Source organism: Oreochromis niloticus, linkage group LG6 (assembly GCF_001858045.2).
Source record: "Oreochromis niloticus isolate F11D_XX linkage group LG6, O_niloticus_UMD_NMBU, whole genome shotgun sequence".
NCBI lineage: Eukaryota > Metazoa > Chordata > Actinopteri > Cichliformes > Cichlidae > Oreochromis > Oreochromis niloticus.
The window spans coordinates 41,881,938-41,905,610 of NC_031971.2; the positions used below are offsets into that span (position 1 = coordinate 41,881,938).

The following is a 23,673-nucleotide window of genomic DNA, read 5'->3' on the forward strand; positions in this document are numbered from 1 at the left end:
CAGCCATCATAATTCATCATACAATGAGAACAGGACAAATCAACAACTGAAAATGACTAATTAATATTAAAATCTGTAACATAATGTATTGTTTGGAGTTTAGTCTGTTACTGTTACTATTTTTACCATTTCTTCTTGGAGCAACTGTAACCCACATTATTTCCTTAGGGATTAATAAAGTATTCTGATTCTGATTGTTTCAGGATGACCTGCCATTATCCAATCACACATCTGCTTACCTGGATCTTTTGCTTGTTTCTCCTCCTCTTCTTTTCTATTTTTTCTAAACTGAGCACCTGATGGCTTTGAACATAGGATTCAAATAATGAATACATAATGGGCTTGGATTTACAACATTATGAATGAAATGTGCTCTATTTAGAAGCAGCCGGGGCTCCTCCCCTTTTCTTACTCTTCTTATATTTATTGTTTGTTTACTTGCACTGCTGTAACTGGAGCCTCGTCGTCTCGTTTCTCTGTATACTGGACTGTCTGTAGCGGAGATGACAATAAAGTTTACTTTGACTTCAGCAGCGAGCAGGCGCACCGAGGGCTCGCGCGTTTAGTTTTCGCGTATAGAATTTCGAAAAAACATCGGTGCAGATTATAAATCTGTATCATGATGTCCAGTGTTTTCGTGTTTGTTGGTTTGTTTTTATTGTTTTATTTTGCGAGTTGGTTATTAGATGCTGCTCCAGCCAGCCAGAGAATCCCCTGCCGCCCCGCCCTCTCCTCCCTGTGCCGCAAGCAGCAGGCGCACCTCGCAAACGGAGGGCGCCCTTACTCCCAGCAAATGGGCGATAGAAAACCGATCGGTGTCTATGACATCCCCAGTATGTGCTGGCATGACGTCGCGCAGCATGAGTACGAGCAAATTTTTTCTTTTTTCTTTTTTTGCCGATACCCGTGATGCCACCCCCCACCACGATGCCGCCCTGGGCAACCGCCCGTGTCGCCCGTATCAAAAACCGCTACTGATCATAGATGTTGTGCAGCTGCAGTTGAACTGCAGTCGTGTGACAGCTGCGCCTCTATGTTTGCAGATGCTGGAGAACCAGGTGGAGGTGCGACAGAGAGAGGTGGTGGAGCTGCAGAGCCAGGTGAAGGCTCTGGGGCAGGAGGTGAAGGACACGGACGAGGTGGACGGGCGGAGGCAGGTGGTGGAAAAGAAGTTTCAGGAGCTGCTGGAGCCGCTGCGACATCGCAGGAACTTCCTGGTTGAGTCCAGAGAGGTTCACCAGTTCAACCGGGACATCGAGGACGAGATCGTACGTAAAGTTCACACGCCATATTTTCAGGGGCGTCATCACTCACGCTCACTGTGCTCTCACTCCTTTACAGCTGTGGGTTCAGGAGAGGATGCCTGTGGCCATGTCCACCGACCACGGCCACAACCTGCAGACGGTCCAGCTTCTCATCAAGAAGAACCAGGTAGGACTTTGTTTGCCTCGCTCACAGCATGCTCTGTTTGCTGTTGACGGTCTGACCTCTGTGGGCGTGAACATCCTCAGACACTGCAGAAGGAGATCCTGGGCCATCAGCCCCGCATCGATGACATCCTGGAGCGCAGCCAGAGCCTCCTGAAGGAGGAGTCCTCCAACGGGAATGCGATCCGCCGGCGCCTGGCCGATCTGCAGCAGCTGTGGAAGCAGCTGATGGAGGAGGTGGAGCGTCGGCACGGCCGGCTGGAGGAGGCACACAAAGCCCAGCAGTACTATTTTGACGCCGCCGAGGCCGAGGCCTGGATGAGCGAGCAGGAGCTCTACATGATGTCAGAGGAGAAGGCCAAGGTGAGTGGGCGGGGCTTCCATCATACACAGCTTCCTGTGAAAGTCAACTAAATGAAACACTCACGTTAGAAGGTGAGAGCAAAAAAGTAATCATCACCGGGACGACTGTTTGCTCCAATCAGGACGAGCAGAGCGCCGTCACCATGCTGAAGAAACATCAGATCATGGAGCAGGCGGTGGAGGACTACGCCGAGGCTGTCCACCAGCTGTCCAAGACCAGCAGAGGGCTGGTGGCCAACGGACACCCGGAGAGGTGACAAGCTTTTAATGACATCACACCTGCATCACAGGAAGCAGTCAGACAACATCAGGAAGCCAGCTGCGACGTTTCCTGTCTGTCTCTACATCAGTGTGAGCAGTTTACCCACTAACTGTGTGTGTGTGTGTGTGTGTGTGTGTGTGTGTGTGTCAGCGAGCGGATCAGCATGCGTCAGTCTCAGGTGGATAAGCTCTATGCCGGCTTGAAGGACCTGTCGGAGGAGAGGCGGGGCAAACTGGACGAGAGGCTCCGCCTCTTCCAGCTGAATCGAGAGGTAGACGACCTTGAGCAGTGGATCGCCGAGCGTGAGGTGGTGGCCGGGTCACACGAGCTAGGACAGGACTACGAGCATGTCACCGTACGTGCCGTACGATTGTACTTCCTCTGAGTGTACTCTGTCAAGTATTACATACTGACCTATGACCCCTGCCCGCTGCTCAGATGCTGCAGGAACGTTTCCGGGAGTTTGCCCGGGACACCGGGAACATCGGACAGGAGCGCGTGGACGCCGTGAACCGGCTGGCGGACGAGCTGATCAACGCTGGGCACAGTGATGCGGCCACGGTGGCGGAGTGGAAGGACGGGCTAAACGAGGCCTGGGCCGACCTGCTGGAGCTCATTGACACCAGGACGCAGATCCTTGCCGCCTCCTTCGAGCTCCACAAGTTCTACCACGACGCCAAGGAAATCCTGGCACGCATCGTGGACAAGCAGAAGAAGCTTCCGGAGGAGGTGGGCCGGGACCAGAACACGGTGGAGACGCTGCAGAGGATGCACACCACCTTTGAACATGACATCCAGGCCCTGGGAACACAGGTCAGTGTGGGGACACTGGTTTTATGGGGAGTCACTTGGGCACAGCTTTGGGGGAGGGGCTTCTGAGGTGCAGACAGAGGTCGGCGTTCTGAGAGCGCTGGGCTCTCCGAACACGTTATTTCTAGCCAGAAACCAGCCACAGCCTCCTGTTCAGCTGATCAGTCGTTTAAAGGTCACGTGACTTAAGAATTACCAGACCTGTCAATTCCCACGCAGGTCACGTTTCCTCATTAGGCGATTTAACGTCAGAGCACCTGAGTGAAACATGCAGCCGTACGTGTTATGACCTTTGACCCCGTGTTGCAGGTGAGGCAGCTGCAGGAGGATGCGGGGCGCCTGCAGTCGGCGTACGCCGGAGACAAAGCAGACGACATCCAGCGCAGGGAAAGCGAGGTGCTGGAGGTGTGGCGGAGTCTTCTGGAGGCGTGTGACGGACGCCGGCTCCGCCTCCTTGACACCGGGGACAAGTTTCGGTTCTTCAGCATGGTCCGAGACCTGATGCTGTGGATGGATGACGTCATCCGACTCATTGAGGCCCAGGAGAACCCCAGGTAGGTCCGTGTGCTGCACAATGGCGGATCCTCGCCTCGTGGCGGCCTTGCTAACAAAGACGTTTGTGTGTTCAGAGACGTTTCGTCGGTGGAGCTGTTGATGAACAACCACCAGGGCATCAAGGCGGAGATCGACGCCCGCAACGACAGCTTCACGGCCTGCATCGAGCTCGGGAAGGCTTTGCTGGCCAGGAAGCACTACGCTTCAGAGGAGGTGAGCTGAGACACTGATGGCCGCTCAGGTGATTGTCAGCTGACGAGCTGAAACACACCTGAAACTGAAACACAGGCTGAGAGAAGAGAAGGAAAAAGGTGCTGAATCAAGAAAAGAAAGTTTAATTACCAACAAAACAATTGTTAAAGTTCAAGTAATAATGAAATTTGGAAAATAAAAGAACATAATCCAAAAATAATAAACCCTGCTCTATTTACAGCCATGGGCAGAAGTTTCTATCCACTGGTCTCAGGGAGCAAGGCCCCGTTGTTTTGGGCTTTAATAGTGCAGTGCTCTTATTTTGAAAGCCTCACCTTTACTAGTACAAACACACCTGGGTCACCAAAGTCAAACAGCCAAACAGCCATGACAGAGGCAAATAAAATCAGGGTTGAACTGCAGTCTGTAAAGAAGTGACTGCACATCTAAATAAAGCAGAGACTGAAACGAGCTGAAACTGTTTTCCAGATTAAAGAGAAGCTGCTGCAGCTCACCGACAAGAGGAAGGAGATGATTGACAAGTGGGAGGACCGATGGGAGTGGCTGCGACTGAGTAAGGCTTACTTCCTGTTTACCGTCCACATGAAACATCCAATGATCAAGAGGCTGAAAGGTCAGAGGTCAGTGCTGACTCGTCATTGCAGGGTATTACGGTGATGAGTCAGCACTGATGAAGACTCCCCAGGCTCTTGCCGTCCTTTAACGAACCCAACTGACAATCAGGAAACGCTTCAGTCACGCTCAGAGAACCGCTTAGTCTGCATCTGTTTGCACGATGTCTTCACCTGACAGCTGCAGGAACTGTTCTCACTGATCCTCAAAGATCAAAACATCAGTTTGTGAGGCAGACACAGCAGAACGAACAGCCAGAAAGATACAAAAAGACCAGAAAGATACAAAAAGACCAGAAAGATACAAAAAGACCAGAAAGATACAAAAAGACCAGAAAGAGAGAAAGCGACAACGCTTAAAGGCTTTGCTGGGGAACAGAGCCTCGTGATAGGTCAGGTCTGTAGAAACACCTGTACACCTCTCACCTTGCCATCCTCTGTATGAGACGTTGAGGCTGCAGTTCCATTGATAAGTTCAGTCATAAAATCTTCCTCTCTCCTCCTCTTCCTCAGTCCTTGAGGTCCACCAGTTCTCTCGGGACGCTGGCGTGGCCGAGGCCTGGCTGCTGGGTCAGGAGCCCTACCTGTCCAGCAGGGAGCTGGGCCAGAGCGTGGATGAGGTCGAGAAGCTCATCAAACGCCACGAGGCCTTCGAGAAGTCCGCCGCCACCTGGGAGGAGCGCTTCTCCGCCCTGGAGAGGCTGACTACGGTGAGGGTGGGGGAGGGGGGGCAGTTAGGGTGGTGAGGAGGAATGTGATGATGATGATGATGATGATGATGATAATGATGTTTACACGTCTCTTCCAGCTGGAACTGCTGGATGTGAGGAGGCAGCAGGAGGAGGAGGAGAGGAGGAGGAAGCCACCATCTCCGGAGCCTGTGGAAGTTCAGCAGGAGGAGGCGCAGCAGAGGTGAAAGCACTGCAAACGTCTCGTAACGCTCGCCGTGTAAGTAAAAGCGTGACAATAACAAGTGTGTGTGTGTTTCTGCAGCGCCGTCAATCAGAACGGACCGCCCTCGGACCAGGATTCTCCCAGGGTCAGTAAACTTTAACCTTGCCGCACACAAGCACGCCGCACGCTTCACCTTTATTTTCTTTTTAAAGTGTATTTACAGCTAATATTTCTTCTTCTGTGGTGTTAAACTGAATCTGCTGCTGCTTAACCCCACCTGCGCAGGACGGCGTGGAGGATGGAGAGCTGGTGAACGGTGTTGCCGAACGGAGCTCCAAAGAGCCGAGTCCCGCCCCCTCGCCCACCTCTGGCAGGAAGGTTAAAAGTCAGTCGACCACGCTGCCCACCACGAACCGGGACTCCTGCTCGCCCCAGGAGGGACCGCTGCACCGCAAACACGAGTGGGAGGGCCACAACAAGAAGGCTTCCAACAGGTGAGCTCCACGCCCCGCAGGAAGTGCCTCGAACGCAGCTACGTCACCTGACCCCGCTGCTGTGTGATTCGCAGGTCGTGGCACAACGTGTACTGCATCATCAACAACAAAGAAATGGGTTTCTACAAGGACGGCAAGGCGGCGAGCCAGGGCGTGCCGTACCACAACGAGCTCCCCATCAGCCTGAAGGACGCCACGTGTGATGTCGCCTCGGACTACAAGAAGAAGAAACACGTCTTCAAACTCAGGTACAGAGCGCGGCAGGAAGTCAGGTGTGGTCCGGACACGAGTTGAACACGCCTCACATTAAACGCCGCCGCTGGTCGCAGCATCTCCGTGAAACTGGAAAGTTTCCGTTTGTTTGAACGTATGTTCTTAGAATATAATATATGATAAAGTAATCCTTCTCATTTGCATATGTGAGCCGGTATCACAGTGATGATGTCACAGAACCTCTGATGTGACCTGTCAGGTGTGCTGGGCTCACTTCCTGGTTCTGTTAAAGCTGCACGAGAAAAAACTACAGCTTTGATTTGAGGTCACCTGTCGTGGCCGAGCCAATCAAACTCCTGATCTCATTTTTGATGTAATGATCAGCTGATTTTACTGTTTCACAGCGTCAGAGCTAAACGCAGCGTACGCATCAATAACACATGTAGACGTCATCACACACGCACACACAGGCACACACACACACACAGGCACACACAGGCACACACACACACACAGATATTGAGCGTTACAACAACCACCTGGCATCTTTATTGTTTGACAGCATCCCGTTACCATGGTTACTCACCAACACATTTCTCAGCCGCAACATTAGGACGTAGCTCCGCCTCCTCTGCCTCATTTTTTTGTCAGCCCAATCACAGCTGCAGCCTGCAAGGACTGATGCTGTGATTGGTTGTCAGGGTGAGGGTTGTTCAGACTTCGCCCGGTGACCGTCATTGGTCCAAAGAAGGCTGATCACCTGAGCGCTTAAACACACCGGGATGTGTATCTCAGCACAGCCGGCACTTTAACCTCTGTTCTTTAACCTGAGGCTAAATGTTCGGTGCGTTTGTACGGTTTCCTCCGCTCACGTCTGTCTTCCTCTCGCTCTTTCAGAATCGCTGATGGAAACGAGTACCTGTTCCAAGCCAAAGACGAGGTGAGTATGATTTTCGCTCAGATTCGTGGAAACGCTCACCTGTGTGGCGTTCCTGCTTTCTAACTGCTTACGTGCCTCCGCAGGAGGAGATGAGTACCTGGATCCAGGCCATCCTGAATGCCGGTGCCGCCGACCGCTCTGACATCCAGGGCAGCAGCCCCGGCACGCCCGCCTCCGGGCGTGCTCACACGCTGCCGGCCACCGTCACGCTCACCACCGAGTCGAGTCCTGGAAAGCGCGAGAAGGACAAAGACAAAGACAAGGAGAAGCGCTTCAGCCTGTTCAGCAAAAAGAAGCAGTAGAGCGCAGCGGCGAGGCGCTTTGGCGAAACCGCCCGGGTGCTCTGACGCACCCATCGCCACATTTACAGGCGCCTGATTTCTCACGGGCTGCCATCAGCCAGGGAGAACTGGAGGCCACCTCAGAGTGCCGCCAGATTCCTGAAGGTCGACTTGGAGTGGGTGAAACCGCGGCCTCTCTGAGGCGAGCCTCAGTCCTCCCCGCTGAATGGTTCACCTTTAAAATCAGCCAATCCCAGAGGCTGAGGCGGTGGAGACGAGGAGCAAAGGAGCGTTTCTCCAAAGCGCGCCGTTGCCTCGTTTTTGTTTGTTGTTTGTTCTGCGTTTTTGTTCGCGTGTCGGTCGTTTGGCAGCGAGACGGAGTGCCTGATGTAACGCCGCGTCATCGTCGGCGAATGAGCCCGCTGTCGCCGTGTGCATTACCGGCCGTGACATCATCACTGCATCCCGCTCTTTCTTTGATGACATCATCAGGGACCACACGCTAACGTTCTGTTTTTGTTTGTTTTTTATTCTCTGAAATTTGTTATTTTTCTATTTTTTGTCGTTTCCTCGTCACAGACGCCGTTTCCTGCCGCGGAGAAATTGGACCAACAGTGCATTTCATTCCTATGATTTCTGTTTTCGTTTCTCTGCAGCCATGTTGTTTTTGTCAGACAGCCAATCGCCTTTGAGGAGGCTGTGATGTAGAAACGTCCACCTGCATGCTTCGTCAGGCTCCGACCTGAGCGTGAAAATGCGACTTCCTTCTTTTGTATCTCTGCTCAGGTGGTGTCGGCGAGGGCGGAGGGAGCTCGCCGTCCCGCCGACGGGAGCGAGATCCAGACTGGTGAAGGTTGCTCGCTCGTCGTCAGCTCTTCGCACCGCGCTGATTTCTGCTCTTTGATACCCGCGCTGCCCCGTCACTGTAGATCTATCGTAGCGAACATGTATGGAAGCCCCGCCGTTGTCCTGCACAATCAGAACTGCACCAATAGGAATGAAGACGCTCGCCGATATTTAGCCGACCTTCGATCATTACAGCTTCTCATGTATGAACCTGCACCTGTAGACTTAAGCTCTCTGTCACATATGTGTGATGTCATTAAAGCTTTTAACCTTTACTCAGTAGCTTCCTGTTGTCTTTGCATGTGCTCAGTTAGAAAAAACACACAGACCCCCCCCCCCCCCCCCGTCTGCGTGTGTGTCTGCCTCTGTGGTGTGTGTGTGTGTGTGTGGGTGGGGGGGGGGGGGGTCTTTAGCTGGTCCCTGGTTTAATGCTGGGGGCAGTTCCTTTTTAAATCTCCAGGTTCACTAAAGTATTCATTGGTTCTGGCCTGCAGGTGTTAGAGCAGACAGGTGACTTATAGATAGTTATAGTTTCTGCCCAGTGATGACGCTCTGTGCTCCCATTGGAGGGTTCAGGTAAATCTCGCCTAATGTGGCATGGATGCAGTTAAAAACTCTACAACCCCCAGCATGCACTGCGGCTGCACACTGAATCAGACCGTACCTGCTCAGAGGCGGGAAGCTCGCGGAAGTGACCGCGAGGAAAACCGGAAACTGACCTTCAAAAGAAACCGGAGGATTCTGGAAAAAAAAAAAAAGAAATCGGATTAAGCGTCAGATTTACTACCGCCCTGCGCATGCGCAAACTGCGTTTTAGGGTAGAGAAGTGTTTAGAAAGCGTGCAGAGAGCTCAGAGGTGTTTGTTCATCACGGAGAAAAACTGTGAGTTTAAAGTACAGGTGTGTTTTCCTACAAACATTTAGATGTCTGTGCAGGTAAAGGTTTTTCTTGGGAATAAAAGATTAAAAAATAAAAGTCTTTATGTTGTTAATAAAAATGTCAGATTCATAACTGGATCAAACTGTGAGATATTTTTTTTTAAAAAGGTGCTGATGTGTGCACGCCTCCCTGCCGAGGGCTGCAGAACTGCTGCAGAATCTAAACCAGACTCCTGCATGAGCTGCAGTCACGTGATTACGGACTCACACCTGATACGCACATCGGCTGCATGCGCACCTTGCTGACCAAGTTTCAGGTGGTGACCTCAGACCAGATGAGGTTGTCCATAGTCTGGGAGCTGCTGGTTGCTGTTGGGTCATTGCTGTGTATTGGACCATATAAAGACCATTAGGAGAAACTAGCTTCCTTTTATATTTGCTGAGCTGGAAAAATGCTTTCAGATAAGTCTGACTTCCTCTCAGCATCTGATGACGTCTGACTGTAAAGGTCACAAAGACACATTACATCATTTAAGCTTTACTGAAGTTGAAGTGAATGACGGGGTAAATAAATGAAAGGTTTTATTAAAGATGTAAACCCTCATCATGAGTGAAGAAGCTGAAGCACCTGTGTGACGTCATGACCTCTCAGGTGTTTTTCGTTATTTTTGTGTCTCTTAGTCACAAACGGAGAGAAGAGCTCGTGTTTGCTCCAGTCCTGCGATGAATGAACGATAAATGCGACGCTATGTATCTGATGCTTTTATTTTGAAGGTGGTCACGGGAAGCGCGGGGTTTCACGGTTTCCGGCTTGATGCTTTCGGTGGTCCCGTTAGCGCTCCGTTCTCGGGTCGCCGTTTTTCACGGTTTTCGGGCTGCTGGTGACCGGGGCCCGAGCAGGAGCGCCGATCCGCGCGGGTGCGGACGGTCGCGGGTAGATGTGCGCAGTAATCTGCGGATCGGCGCTGACGGCGGAGGATTTGCTGTGATTTAAATCTGCGCCTGACGGACGGAGGCCGGGAGGAACCGCTAACGGTGACCCGGTCCGGTCTGTCTGCTGCGGGTCGGAATTAAAACGCGCGCAAACAGCGCGAAGTTGAATTACCGGGAGTGTCTCTGAGGTCGGACTTGGAAGCTGGAAACGTCAGATTCAGGGTTTAGACCGGCGCCGTTTATTTAGTTAAAATACATAAACTCACTGTTAAATTTTCATCAGATTAATTTCATCTATATGATTTTGAAATTCTGTGATTTTTTTTTTTCTCAGGTCGTCGGAATTTAGCAAACACTGATTTTATCTCATCAGCACTCGTCATCATCATAAAATCCACCTGAGCCAGTCTTCAGGTGAGCAGGTGTGTTCAAGTGTAGGTCAGTGGTTTCTGGCCCTGGCGCTGACTCCGCTCGGGATTTTTACTGTGAAAAGCGCAGAAGACGACCCTTACAACCTTCCTGCTGACACATTAGTGAGCGTGCCAAAGCTGTCTCGGGAATCATGGGAAGTGTAGGCAAAGGGACTACAGGGATGGACGGCAGTTCCTGGCAGCGTTAGCGGCTCCAGCAGATGATACATTTCTCTCAGACAGTTTTTCTGTGGATGTTCAAGTTTGCAGGTTTGAACAGACATGTCGGATAAAACGGCGCCGCGCTGCCAGCTGAGGCTGGAGTGGATCCACGGTTACCGGGGCCACCAGTGCCGAAACAACCTGTACTACACAGCTGGGAAAGAAGTGGTGTACTTCGTGGCCGGGGTGGGCGTGGTCTACAACACCAGAGAGCACACACAGAAGTTCTACCTGGGACACAATGACGATATCATCAGGTGAGGAGGAACCCTGTGACGGTGCTGGTGAACTCTGACCCCGTGTAGGCGGGTTTTAGGATTTAAAGGTCGGTCCATCAGCCGCTGGATTCAATGTCCAGAGAAGGTTCAGTTAGAACCTCTGATTCAGAGGACCGGTGTGGTTCTCGTTCGGGCCGTAGAACAGCTCTTGGACTTCTCGAGGAGTTTACCCAGCTGATTCGACTGCATTCTTTGGGGTGTCCTGTGGGGGGCGCTTGAGGAGTGCGGGGTATCCGGGCCTGTTGGGCTTCACCTCACGATTCTGTTCTTATTTCTGTCAGAGATGACAGAATTTCTAAACGGATACAGATGATGAAGGATTTCGGCTTTGATGGTCTCAGGCCCTCGTCTCGGTTCTCCCTCACATGGAGGAGGAGTTTAGGTTTCCCAGGGTCTGTTCACAGTGAGGGGAGGGTGGAGCAGGAGGTCGACAGACGGATTGAAAGTTAAGCGATCTGTTTACTGCTAGATCTACGTCCTTGTGCTCACCTGTGACCACGAGCTCCCTCTGAAGGTGTCTAGGCTCAGACTCAGAGTTGCCGTGAGGGTTTGGTGTTTCAGGTAGAGCTCAGAGTAGAGAGGAGTCTGACCTGGACCCTCCTGTGGAGGTGTGTCACCTAGAGGCCCTGGGGTAGATCCCTGGCGTCTCGGCTGGTTTGGGAACATCTCAGTGTACCCCTGTAGGAGCTGGAAGGGGTTTCTGAAGCTAGTCTGAGAATGGAAATTGGACGTAAATACTTAGAATGGCATTCTCTCGAACATCCAGCAGAGGGCGACTCCTCTGGCCCGATTTATATAGAAGTCTGTGCGAAAAGGAGCTGATATGTGAGCTCCGTGAACACCTGAGTGATGGTTTCTGGTCTCAGGTTTTAGGTGTGACTGACGCAACCATGAAGCTTATTTTGTGAATTTTGCTCATTCTTGGTGTTATAACGGATTATGTGGGTATGCTCGTGGGGTGACAGATGTTTGATGGTCTGCACAGTCGGGTTCAGGATTAAAATAAAGAGTAGAGTTAATTTACAACAGAGAATCTGCCACTGTCCACGGCAGAGCTGCAGGTAGTGGCATCGTGTGAGTGTGGAAACTTTAATAGCTGCGAGAGCCAGAGTCCAGGGGAAAACTGTTGTGTCAGCTGTTGTGTTTACGTGCCCTGCAGCACTTTGTCAGTGTTCACTGGATCTGAGGCGACACGTCAAACCCGTGTGCTTAAATTCGTCCTGACTTCCTCCTGCTCAGCATTTTGTTTCAGCTTTAACACAGTTCAGAACTTCCTTTGGAATCTGCCTGCTTTTAGGTTTCCTTCAGTCTTTGTGATCCTCTGCAGACAGGGGGCGCTCATGCCCAGTTCAGCTGTTTTAATGGGACTCTTTGATTGGAGGACCTTTAAAAACAGAAAGCCACTGCATGTCTGTAACCATCACAAAAACCAGCCCTGAGGCGTGTTGGTGAACACGCGTGTGCTGTTGCGTGTCCGCCCCCCTTCACAGATGGCTGTTAGCGTGGAGCCGGGTGGCTGCTGAATGATTAAAAGCTTCAGCAGCAGCTGCGAGGTCAGCCCTGGTGATGAGGTCACAGTGTGGAGACAGGAAGTCGATCTCAGCAGTCGGTCGCTGTGATGGACATCGGTGTCAGAACTGCTGACTTCTTCTTCTTCCTTTCTCAGTCTGGCCATGCATCCTGATAAGATCCAGGTGGCGACAGGTCAGGTGGGGAAGGACCCGTACATCTGTATCTGGGACACGTACGCCATGCAGACCGTCTCCATCCTGCGGGACGTCCACACTCACGGAGTGGCCTGTCTTGCCTTCGATGCTGATGGACAGGTAACGATGTCACCGACACTCTAACCGCCCGTCTCAGATTAAAGTTTTAACAATTAAAAAAATTTAATCTTTGATTTTGAATTGAAACTTTATCAGCAGGAGCGGTTTTACAGCAGCTTTGTATGAGTCACGCTTCAGAATAATCCTCCTGTGTCTGACACCAGCTGCTTTAGCTCCTCCTGCTGTTAGATAACTTTCCTCTCATTGGCTGAACCTCATCAACAGAAGCAAGCAAGCAAGCAGGTGGGGCTTTTGGTGGCTCTCTGTGACATCATACTGACCCAGTGTTCAGAGATTACTGTAAACACTGAACTCATTAGTAGGAGCTCTATGTTTAGTGTGAACGCGCGTGGCCAGAGCAGGAGATGTGAGAGGAAGTGAGGCGAAGGCGAGTGGGTCACCTTTACGTTTCATCGTAAAGGTATCGTCCAATCACGTTCCTTCCTTGTTTCTGTTGCCATAGCAACTGGCCTCGGTCGGCCTGGACGCCAAGAACACGGTGTGCGTCTGGGACTGGAGGAGAGGACGTGTCCTCGCCACGGCCACCGGACACTCGGACAGAGTACGTGCCGCTGCTCACGCGTTTATCTGCAGGCGTACCTGAGGAGTAACGCTGCTCTCGCTTTTCCCACAGATCTTCGACGTGTGCTGGGATCTGTTCCAGGCCGGCCGGCTGGTCAGCTGCGGAGTCAAGCACATCAAGGTGGGGCAGCACCTGGGTGGTCATATGACGGAGGGGTTCACAGCCAGCTGTGGGTGCTGGGATCAGCCATACATCATCCCGCCTGCAGTGGACGATGTGCGGCTGAAAAGTACAGGAGAAGTTTAAACCTGGTGATGATTTTGACCTTACACCTCTGTCACGTACAGAGCTGTGCAAAACTCTTGAGCTGCCCCTCACTAGGTAACTTTGCTCTGCTAAACTTCAGCAGCATCAGGTAATGTTCAGATGTTGACTCACAGTTGGGGTGAGAGAAGGAAGACATGATAAAGACATGCTGTGGAAGACAGACAGATTAATAACAGGTATGATTCAATGCAGAGAGGTCTGTTAACACATAGTGAGTGAAGAAGAAACACCCAGTGCATCATGGGAATCCCCCAGCAGCCTACACCTATTGCAGCATAACTAAGGGAGGATTCAGGGTCACACCAAATACTTCACAGCTTTTTATAGTTGTAAAAACCGGATTCTCATTTTCCTGCAACATATAAAGAAGTGTGGGGGGGCTCAAGACTTTTGCACAGTCCTGTGTGGGGTTGAAATGGTCCTGCTAGTGCTCGCCATTGCTAACGTACTCAGCACACCAGCATGGCTGGCACCACTTCCTGTGCTAATCTGCTTTCTCTCTGTTTCCTGTGTGCGTAGTTTTGGACTCTGTGCGGGAATGCTCTGACTCCGAAGCGAGGCATTTTTGGGAAAACGGGTGACCTGCAGACCATCCTGTGCGTCTCTGCGGCCAAAGACGAGCTCACGTACTCCGGCGCTCTGAACGGGGACGTTTACGTGTGGCGAGGAATCACGCTGATCAGGACTGTACAGGCTGCACACGGGGTACACACACACACACACACACACACACACACACACAGCTTCCCCTGTTAACCAGGTGGAGCTCGAGAGCAGTATCCACCCTGATGGAAAAGCTTTCAGCAGAAAACATGAACAGATTTCTTATCCAGGTAACGTGAGGATAAAACACGGCTGACCTAACCCCGAGCAGGTGATTAACCCACAGCTGCACCTGTGCTGGGAAGGGGCTGATGGGAAATGTGTTCTTCTTCTGCAGGCGGGGATCTTCAGCATGCACGCCTGTGAGGAAGGATTCGCCACCGGAGGGCGAGACGGCTGCATCAGACTGTGGGATGTGGACTTCAAACCCATCACCAAGATCGACCTGAGGGAGGCGGAGCAGGGCTACAAAGGTCTGATCTGGTCCCCTCTGTCACACCGGGGTCACTCAGGGGTCCACCTGAACAGGGTCACCTCTGCTTTGGTTTTGTATTTGATCAATCACAGCAGCAGCAAAAACGTCGTCAGTGCTTCAGAGAAAATGAATCTACAGCAGCCTGAGTCTTACCTGCTGCTCACCTGGCTCTGGCAGAGATGCCGGATCTTCTTGGGACACCCGGAATTCCCAAATCACACATGCGATCACATTTAATAATAATAATAAAAGCGCCTCTCAAAACACCCAAGGACACAGGTACAGCAAATAAAACTGACTATATGGAGTAGGCAATTTTAAATTGGTGGGTTTTGAGGTTGGACTTAAAAAGAGGGAATGAAGTGATATCAGGGGGTAGGGAATTCCAGAGTCGATACAAGACGAGAGGAAGGAACAGAAAGAGAAAGGGAAGAGGAGGATCTGAGGTACCGGGATGGGACGGCGATCTGAACCAAGTCAGAGAGGTATGGTGGGGAGAGAGAATGAATAGCCTTAAATGTGTAGAGGAGTATTTTAAAATTACTGCGAGATTTGACCGGGAGCCAGTGAAGCTGCTTCAGGACAGGGGTGCTGGTAGAGGGAGTCCTCGTGATAATACGGGCAGCAGAGTTCTGGAAACGTTGAAGCTTACTGATGGATTTTTGTGTAAGGCCAAATAAGAGTGAGTAACAATGTGTCCAGCTTCTGTTGGCCAAGTTTCTCTTTTTTGTTAAATGTGAGTTCTGTGATTGGTGGTGCCCGTCCCAGAGTTTCCTGTTTCCTGTCTCAGGTCTGTCGATCCGGAGCGTGTGCTGGAAGGCCGACCGGATCCTGGCCGGGACTCAGGACAGTGAAATCTTCGAGGTGATGGTCCGAGACCGGGACAAACCAGTTCTACTGATGCAGGGTCACAGCGAGGGCGAACTGTGGGCGCTGGACGTGCACCCCAAACAGCCCGTCGCTGTCACCGGGAGTGACGACCGCTCCGTCAGGTCGGTCCAACGTGCCACTGTCCCCACAGACTGCTCCCGCTCTCCCGCTCACCTGCTGTTCTCCTAACGCGTTGCTCACCTGTGTGTCTCAGGCTCTGGAGTCTTCCTGACCACACTCTGCTGGCTCGCTGCAACATGGAGGAGTCCGTTCGAAGCGTTTCCTTCAACAATGACGGCTCTCAGCTCGCTCTGGGCATGAAGGATGGCTCGTTTACGGTGCTGCGTGTCAGGTGACCTCTCTTACCTGTCAATAAGATTATGTACAGGTGTGTTATCGCCTCAAATTAAACAGGAGCTTAAAGCAGATCTGTGAGCAGTGAGCTCGGGGAAGCTGACGTCTGCGTTAACAAATGCTGACGTGGAAAACTGTTGGCGGCCTCGCGCTTCCTAAATCTCTATGGTAACGGTCACAGGTAATGGACCCCACTGATCACAATCAGGTCCTGGTCTCTTTGTGATAAAGACCACTTCCTGCTATGTGACAGCGGTTTTTAAGCAGGTTAAACGTAATCGGCGTGTGTTGCTGTGGTTCTTAGAAATGGGCGGGGTTAAAAAGCTAAGATGGTGGTTTACCATCCGTGCTCCGGTAAGTGAGGCGGGCTAATGCGTGTGTTTGTGCAGGGACATGACGGAGGTTGTGCACATCAAGGACAGGAAGGAAGTGATCCATGAGCTGAAGTTTTCTCCGGATGGTTCTTTCCTGGCGGTGGGATCCAATGATGGGATGGTGGACGTGTATGCCGTCGCACAGCGGTACAAGAAGGTAGGCGAGTGCAGCCGCTCCGCCTCCTTCATCACCCACCTGGACTGGTCGGTCGACAGCCGCTTCCTGCAGACCAATGACGGTGCTGGGGAGCGGCTCTTCTACAGGATGCCAGGTACACAGGAACACCTGAGACTTGACTTGTAGACTCAGGTTTTGGCCTTAATTGGAGCTCACTTGTCCTTACCTGGGACCAGTTGTGGCACTTGATGGTGCAGATTTGTGGGTCTTACATGCCTCCTTTCCCTGTCCTGCAGCGGGAAAGCTGGTTCCTAAAGAGGAGGCGAAGGGGATCCACTGGATGACGTGGACCGGAGTTGTTGGGCCGGAGGTAAACGGCATCTGGCTCAAATACTCCAACGTCACCAACGTAAACTCTGTGGACGCCAACTACAGCAGCGCCGTGCTGGTGGCTGGCGATGACCTTGGCCTTGTCAAGCTCTTCAGGTTCCCCTGCCTGAAGAAAGGTGACTGATGCATGCCGATAACATTTTTACTGAGGATCCACAGAGTCCGGCTGAGTGGCGGACCTCTGAGGTCGTTCTAATTCTGAGTCTTAGTCACTGGATGATCGTGGCTCAAGAGTTGGCAGTTCGTCTTGCAATCGGAAGGTTGCCGGTTCGAGCCCCGGCTCGGACAGTCTCGGTCGTTGTGTCCTTGGGCAAGACACTTCACCGGGCCCTCTGTGTCATCAAGACACAGACCGGTGGCGCCAGTGTTCGGCAGCCTCGCCCAGCCACCCTGGGGCGCCTCTGTCAGAATGTGTGTGTGAATGGGTGGATGAAGCACTTTGGGGTCCTTAGGGACTAGTAAAGCGCTATACAAATACAGGCCATTTACCATTAGACACGGAGCTACAGGCTTAGGACAGAATAGATTTGATAAGGACGTTTCTGTAGTCATGTACGTTCTTATTCTTGTGTTTCTAACATCACACAGGGGCCAAATTTAAGAAGTACATTGGTCACTCTGCCCATGTGACCAACATTCGCTGGTCCAGCGATCTGCAGTGGGTCATCAGCACCGGTGGTGCCGACCACGCCGTCTTCCAGTGGAGGTTCCTGCCCGAAGGTGTGATGAACGGTGTTCTGGAGCCCCTCCTACAAGGTGACGCAGAGCTTACCTTTAGTCGCAGATGATGACGGTGCTGACCTCCCAGAAACTTTTTAGCAGTTAAACTAAATCAACAAACTGAGCTTAACTCTTTTATCATCCTAAAGTCTTTGCAGGTCATAAGAATCAGGTCTCCAAATCCAGTCTCCTCCTGCAGCTGCAAATTATTCATAATGACCCAAATCACTGTTTTTGTCACGCCTCGCACTTTCTCCATTTGAAAACTCGAGCTAACTTATTGGCACACATGACAAAAGTACAGAATGTCCTGTAAAAACACAGAGTGAAGAAGAAACACCCAGTGCATCATGGGAATCCCCGGCAGCCTACGTCTATTGCAGCATAACTAAGGGAGGATTCAGGGTCACCTGGTCCAGCCCTAACTATATGCTTTAGCAAAAAGGAAAGTTTGAAGCCTAATCTTGAAAGTAGAGATAGTGTCTGTCTCCTGAATCCAAACTGGAAGCTGGTTCCACAGAAGAGGGGCCTGAAAACTGAAGGCTCTGCCTCCCATTCTACTTTTAAATACTCTAGGAACAACAAGTAGGCCTGCAGTACGAAAGCGAAGTGCTCTAATAGGGTGATATGGTACTACAAGGTCATTAAGATAAGATGGGGCCTGATTATTTAAGACCTTGTATGTGAGGAGCAGTGTTGGAGTCAAATTGTTAAATGCTGTCATTGTGTTACTTAAATTTTAGTTCAAGCAGCAGGATCAAAGACAGTCCTTTGATCACCTCTCCAGCCAGCCTGTTGGTGGGGGAGGCTGAAGTGTTTTATTATAGGGACATCCTATCTGAAGGTTCTGTTTCCTTGTGTAGTAAGCTTCCTGCTTTTATGATCCTTTTGTGGGCAGGAGGTCAAACAAACGCACCCCCAAACATAAACACACACACACATTCTCGCACATACATACACACACACACACACACACACACATGTTTGCACATGCGCACACATACCCACATAGTGCCTTATCTTTTGTGACCATAGGGGGGTTTTACAATGGGTGGTGCTTGTGTTTTCAATAAAAGGCTGCAAGGAAGGCTGTTTATTTGATGCTGGCTAGGAGACAGGTGAGGAGCGTTCAGCTCCAAGAGCCTGGTTCCGACCAGTTTCCCTTGCTGGCAAGTAAAAGCTGTTCGTCTTGTTTCCTTGCTTGTCGTTAATGGAAATAAGTTTCTAAACCAGCGGGGCCTGTGGAAGCACAGACCCAACAAGGAGGATTTTGAATTCTGGATTTAACAGGAAGCCAATGAAGGGAAGCCAATACAGGAGAAATCTGCTCTCTCTTTCTAGTCCCTGTCAGGACACTTGTTGCAGCATTTTGGATTAACTGAAGGCTTTTCAGGGAGTTTTTAGGACATCCTGATAATAATGAATTACAGTCGTCCAGCCTGGAAGTAATAAATGCATGAACTAGTTTTTCAGCATCACCTCTGCTTATTGCTGAGTCATATTTTTCACCCGTGCCGTGTCTTCAGAGGGTTACGCCGACTCCAACAGCGGCGAGTCGGACTCAGACGTGTCAGATGTGCCGGAGCTCGACTCAGACATCGAACAGGAAGCTCAGACCAGCTATGAACGTCAGGTGACTGGGAAACAAACGCTCCCACCTGCAGTCAAAAAGCCGTTTGTCTGACTCACCTGTCTCTGTCTGCAGGTGTATAAGGAGGACCTGCCACAACTCAAGAAGAAGCTGATTGGTTCCCTGAAGCGGCAGAATGCTCCAGAGGAGGGGCTTCGTCTGCAGTTTGTTCACGGGTAAACTATCCACATCAGACATGGATCTGGTCCCGTGGCTGTGATCCGGGAGTATCCCAGACAGCTGCCGCTTTTTGTCCCGAAGTCACTCTGAGCGATCCCCAGCACCAAATAAATAAAACTCAGTTTGTGCTGCTTCCTGTTTGCTGCAGGTACCGGGGCTTCGACTGCCGTAACAACCTGTTCTACAGTCAGGCGGGGGAGGTGGTGTACCACGTGGCCGCCGTCGCTGTCGTCTACAACCGGCTGCAGCACAGCCAGAGGTTTTACCTCGGGCATGACGATGACATCCTTAGCCTCGCCGTCCACCCGCTCAAAGACTACGTGGCCTCAGCACAGGTATGCCCGGCTGATCGCAGCACGTCCCGTTTCCGAGACTGAGACGGTTTCTGATTGGCTGTTCCTCTGTACAGGTGGGCAGAGACCCGGCCATACATGTGTGGGACATCCAGACCCTGAAGTGTCTGTCGCTGCTCAAAGGACACCACAACAGGGGAGTGTGTGCTCTGGAGTTCACAGGTAAGCTGACTGCACGCCGTGCCATTGGGCATCAACATTTCTATCCATAAACCTTCACCTGTTATCCCTAACTCAGTGGGTTAGCTCAGGTAGAAACATTTGTTGTCCCCAATCCTTTCTTCACGCTGTTTTCTGATGTAACTCCTCTCTTTGTGCCTCTCAGCTGATGGGAAGAGTTTGATCTCAGTGGGAATCGATGAATTTCACTCCATCATCATCTGGGACTGGAAGAAAGGAGAGAGACTAGCCAAGGCCAGGTAAACACTAGAGATGGCACGATACCACTTTTTTATGTCCGATACCGATATCATAAATTTGGATATCTGCCGATACCGATATGAATCCGATATAGTGTATTTTGTAATCAATAAAACTGTTTTTTAATATCTTGCTGCATTTTGTATAAGTTCATCCTCAAGTTTAAATAAACAACAACACTAAAGCTATTCTGTTATACCTGTATGTAAAAAATACACTGCAGCCAAAATATTTCATAGTTCAGCAACACTGATCAATCTAATAAACTTAAACCTGCTCCATCCTCCCTATTCTGGTATTTTAAAGAGTACTTAGCAGAAATATTAAGCAACCTAACTAATAGGGTTGCAAACTCCCAGCAAAGAAAAATAGGGAACCACCCCCCACCCTCCACCTCATGATGCTTAATCGATGTAATCAACTTTAATTTGATGCAGGGTGAAAAAAAAAATGCACAGAAATCAATTATTTTTCAAGAATAATTAAATAGATTCAACATCTTTCTTCAACAGAATTGCAGACTGCACAGATGGTACCTTCCCAAAGGAAAAAGTACTATAGCTTACTAGGGTATATTAGACTTAACAGTTACTATATACAGTAATGGACTTCTATACATTTTACATCAGATTAAAACTTTGGGTGTAAGATTCAGATAATTATTTATTAAAAGCTAGATATTTTAAATGAGAATAAGAAAGAAAAGTATGTCTTTGTGCCCCCTTTTCCCTGTTCATGCCCTATCGGCCCCCCTGGCTACACTTTGCTAGATCCGCCCCTGCACAGTTACCAGCCGTCAGCTACGTAGAAAAGGATCCTGGTGTAGAAAGTAATATTAAATACATTCTAACAACAGCTTATCAAGCTTAAACGTGCTGCTGTTGTTCAGCCGCTGGTTTCCTCTTTCTGGTGCAAAGTGGGCCAAAAACAAAGAAGAGAGACGGACTCGTGACAGAAAAGCCGATCAGCTGATCATTGATCAGTTTCATGATTGAAGTAGCAGCAGGAGAGGGAGAGAGAGAGGCAGTCGCTCCATATATCGGTTGTTAAGCTTAACATGGGAACGCTTTACAAACATTCAGAGATGAACTTACACACTTGCTTTACTTCTCTCTGGGATAACTTCCTCGGAGATGAAATGCTGGTTTGGTAGCGAGGCTACAAATACACACAGCTGCTCAATCACATGAGCACACTGCTCCGATGTGCTACGGTTATGAGCAGAGTTACGCCGTGTCGCAAGTTTTGTGAGGTGCTTTTTTGATATTTAATGGATCGGATTATATTTTGTATTTCTCTCCGATATCCGATCCAGTAATTTAGGTCAGTATCAGACCGATACCGATACGTAATATCGGATCGGTCCATCTCTAGTAAACACACCTGGATTAAGTCAGCTAGTCCTGCCGTAAGGTGGTCATCCTTTTGTAAGCTCCCAGTTTCTCACAGTGGTTCCTGTGCAGAGGGAAATGTTTGCATGTCGTTTCACGTGTTTGAGCTGATCGGCTGAAAGCTCGTGTGTGTCTGCAGGGGTCATAAAGACAAGATCTTTGTGGTGAAGAGCAATCCTTTCAGGATGGACAAACTGGTGACCGTGGGCATGAAACACATCAAGTTCTGGCAACATTCAGGTAGGTGTCGTTTCCTCTTTACCTGGAACTAACCTGACACGCATTCACATTTTAGCTCAACGAGGTAGGAGGGGTCACATGGGGCTGTTCCACAAGTGGTGGTTTTATTCACGCTCTGATAAAACGTGAACTTTAAACCGTTTTTTTTAAATGGATACTTGTAAACATCCGTTCCCGTCCTGCAGGCGGCGGTTTGACCTTCAAACGTGGGATTTTCGGGAACCTGGGGAAACAGGAGACGATGATGTCGGCATGTTACGGTCGATCCGAGGACCTCGTTTTCTCCGGAGCCACGAACGGAGACGTTTACATCTGGAGAGACACGATGCTTATCAAGACCATCAAAGCCCACGACGGCCCCGTGTTCGCCATGTGCTCGCTGGACAAGGTGACACTTCATCCTTTGTTATCTAAAGTGGAGGAGGGTGGAGTCTGTAGCAGGGTGGAGTAATACGAGCAGCACTCATGGACGAAAACGATCGTTTACATGATTGATGATTGAAGATAATTGTCAAGAAGTGGCTGCAGGCAGGAGAGGACGCAACTCAAAACACAGCTTTATGATGCAGGAGATACACAACTAAACTAAACACAGGAGGGAACACAGCTGAAGGTGATCTAAGTAACGAGGCAGGGAAACATGACGGGAGACTATCAAAGTAAAACGGGAAAGAAGCACTCGCACCACATGCCACGGGAGCTGAGAGGGGAGAACGCTCAGGGAAACGAGATGGATTAGAGATAACGGGGTGGGGGGGCAGTTAGAGGGGGTCGAGACAGAGAGAGAGCGCTAAAAGGGGAGACATGACAGGCTAGGGAGGAGAAACATGAGGAGGAGGACATGGGAAAGGGGAAGAAGACACAGACACACACAGGGAGGCTACGTGGACAAGAACCCAAACTAATGAACCTAGAACATGAATACAATGTAACAACAAAACACTAGAACTCAAAAACACTGGGCCAGAATGACCTGGAAGCATGACGACAACGATCCTTTCAAAATAAAATCATAACCATAGACTTGTTTGGGTTTCTGCTTCCTGTGTCCAGGGTTTTGTGACGGGGGGGAAAGACGGCATCGTGGAGCTGTGGGACGACATGTTTGAGAGATGTTTGAAAACGTATGCCATCAAGCGCGCCGCCCTGTCGCCGTCCTCTAAAGGTAGGGGACGCCAGCATCGGGGTGTTTTTGAACAGTGAGAGCGCCTGAAGGTGATCGGTCGTGTTTTCTGAGCAGGGCTGCTGCTGGAGGACAACCCGTCCATCAGAGCCATCACCCTGGGCCATGGTCACATCCTGCTGGGAACCAAGAACGGAGAGATCCTGGAGATCGATAAGAGCGGGCCGATGACGCTGCTGGTGCAGGTAAGTTAACTTTACCAATCTGTCACGGGCTCTTCTGCTCCGCCCCCACCTCACTGAGATCGAATCACTACAGTGCACTGACATAGTCACCTGTACACCTGTGTGTGCCAGGGTCACATGGAGGGCGAGGTGTGGGGTTTGGCGGCACACCCTCTACTTCCTGTCTGCGCCACCGTCAGTGACGACAGAACTCTGAGGATCTGGGAGCTGTCAGCCAATCACCGCATGGTGGCTGTCCGCAAGCTCAAGAAAGGTGAGACGAGCAAATGTGAAACCTTGGCGTGCTCTCAAACCTTTCTTACCTGTGCTGTGTTTCCTGTCAGGTGGGCGGTGCTGTGCCTTCTCTCCGGACGGGAAAGCTCTGGCGGTCGGCCTAAATGATGGCAGCTTCCTGGTGGTGAACGCTGACACGCTGGAGGACATGGTCACGTTTCACCATCGCAGAGAGCTCATCTCAGATATCCGCTTCTCCCAAGGTACCTGAACTCAGCACGCAGGTGTGGCACAGGATGAAGGTCACTGGTGGGTCGTTGATGAGTCAGGTGTGTGTTTCAGATGCGGGGAAGTACCTGGCTGTGGCCTCGCACGATTCTTTTGTGGACATCTACAACGTCCTGACAAGTAAAAGAGTCGGAATCTGCAAAGGAGCCAGAAGCTACATCACTCACATCGACTGGGACTCCAGAGGTGAGACTCACCTGTGCTGCGGTCACTGGCGACACCTTCAGGACACACTTTCCGTTAATAGCAGGCTGCAGCTTTGATGTGACGGTGAGGTGGTGTCAGACTCTCCTGTGCTACTTCTACAGGTAAGCTGCTGCAGGTGAACACCGGAGCCAAGGAGCAGCTGTTCTTTGAGGCGCCGCGAGGACGCAGACAGA

At 50.7% G+C, this 23,673-nt stretch overlaps 2 protein-coding genes across 11 annotated transcripts in view; both read left to right on the forward strand.

Moving 5' to 3' along the window:
• Window positions 1-8,184, forward strand: part of LOC100697102 (spectrin beta chain, non-erythrocytic 1) — a 28,199-nt gene extending 20,015 nt beyond the window's left edge. For both annotated transcript variants that reach the window (XM_005461260.4, XM_005461261.4), the window contains 16 exons: window positions 1,044-1,268; window positions 1,342-1,431; window positions 1,512-1,790; window positions 1,913-2,043; window positions 2,203-2,407; window positions 2,491-2,865; window positions 3,172-3,416; window positions 3,492-3,630; window positions 4,099-4,183; window positions 4,755-4,951; window positions 5,050-5,153; window positions 5,235-5,280; window positions 5,421-5,629; window positions 5,704-5,877; window positions 6,740-6,782; window positions 6,866-8,184. In XM_005461260.4, the coding sequence (XP_005461317.1) occupies window positions 1,044-1,268; window positions 1,342-1,431; window positions 1,512-1,790; window positions 1,913-2,043; window positions 2,203-2,407; window positions 2,491-2,865; window positions 3,172-3,416; window positions 3,492-3,630; window positions 4,099-4,183; window positions 4,755-4,951; window positions 5,050-5,153; window positions 5,235-5,280; window positions 5,421-5,629; window positions 5,704-5,877; window positions 6,740-6,782; window positions 6,866-7,084 (2,766 nt within the window). In that variant the 3' untranslated portion in view covers window positions 7,085-8,184. The remainder of the gene's footprint in view (window positions 1-1,043; window positions 1,269-1,341; window positions 1,432-1,511; window positions 1,791-1,912; window positions 2,044-2,202; window positions 2,408-2,490; window positions 2,866-3,171; window positions 3,417-3,491; window positions 3,631-4,098; window positions 4,184-4,754; window positions 4,952-5,049; window positions 5,154-5,234; window positions 5,281-5,420; window positions 5,630-5,703; window positions 5,878-6,739; window positions 6,783-6,865) is intronic.
• Window positions 8,185-9,569: 1,385 nt separating this feature from the next.
• The window catches only part of LOC100697374 (echinoderm microtubule-associated protein-like 6), a gene marked incomplete at its 3' end in the record, with an annotated part of 24,478 nt that continues 10,374 nt past the window's right edge, over window positions 9,570-23,673 (forward strand). For 5 of the 9 annotated variants that reach the window (XM_025908124.1, XM_025908129.1, XM_025908131.1 and 2 more), the window contains 24 exon segments: window positions 9,570-10,609; window positions 12,297-12,456; window positions 12,920-13,018; window positions 13,091-13,159; window positions 13,826-14,011; window positions 14,247-14,382; window positions 15,175-15,376; window positions 15,469-15,606; window positions 15,998-16,254; window positions 16,397-16,606; window positions 17,079-17,246; window positions 18,737-18,843; window positions 18,916-19,016; window positions 19,169-19,355; window positions 19,430-19,535; window positions 19,699-19,792; window positions 21,324-21,424; window positions 21,610-21,812; window positions 22,478-22,589; window positions 22,665-22,792; window positions 22,904-23,045; window positions 23,116-23,268; window positions 23,348-23,479; window positions 23,602-23,673. The exon segment at window positions 23,602-23,673 is cut by the window's right edge and continues 17 nt beyond it. In XM_025908124.1, coding sequence (XP_025763909.1) covers window positions 10,413-10,609; window positions 12,297-12,456; window positions 12,920-13,018; window positions 13,091-13,159; window positions 13,826-14,011; window positions 14,247-14,382; window positions 15,175-15,376; window positions 15,469-15,606; window positions 15,998-16,254; window positions 16,397-16,606; window positions 17,079-17,246; window positions 18,737-18,843; window positions 18,916-19,016; window positions 19,169-19,355; window positions 19,430-19,535; window positions 19,699-19,792; window positions 21,324-21,424; window positions 21,610-21,812; window positions 22,478-22,589; window positions 22,665-22,792; window positions 22,904-23,045; window positions 23,116-23,268; window positions 23,348-23,479; window positions 23,602-23,673 — 3,460 coding nt within the window. 9 annotated transcript variants of the gene reach the window in all.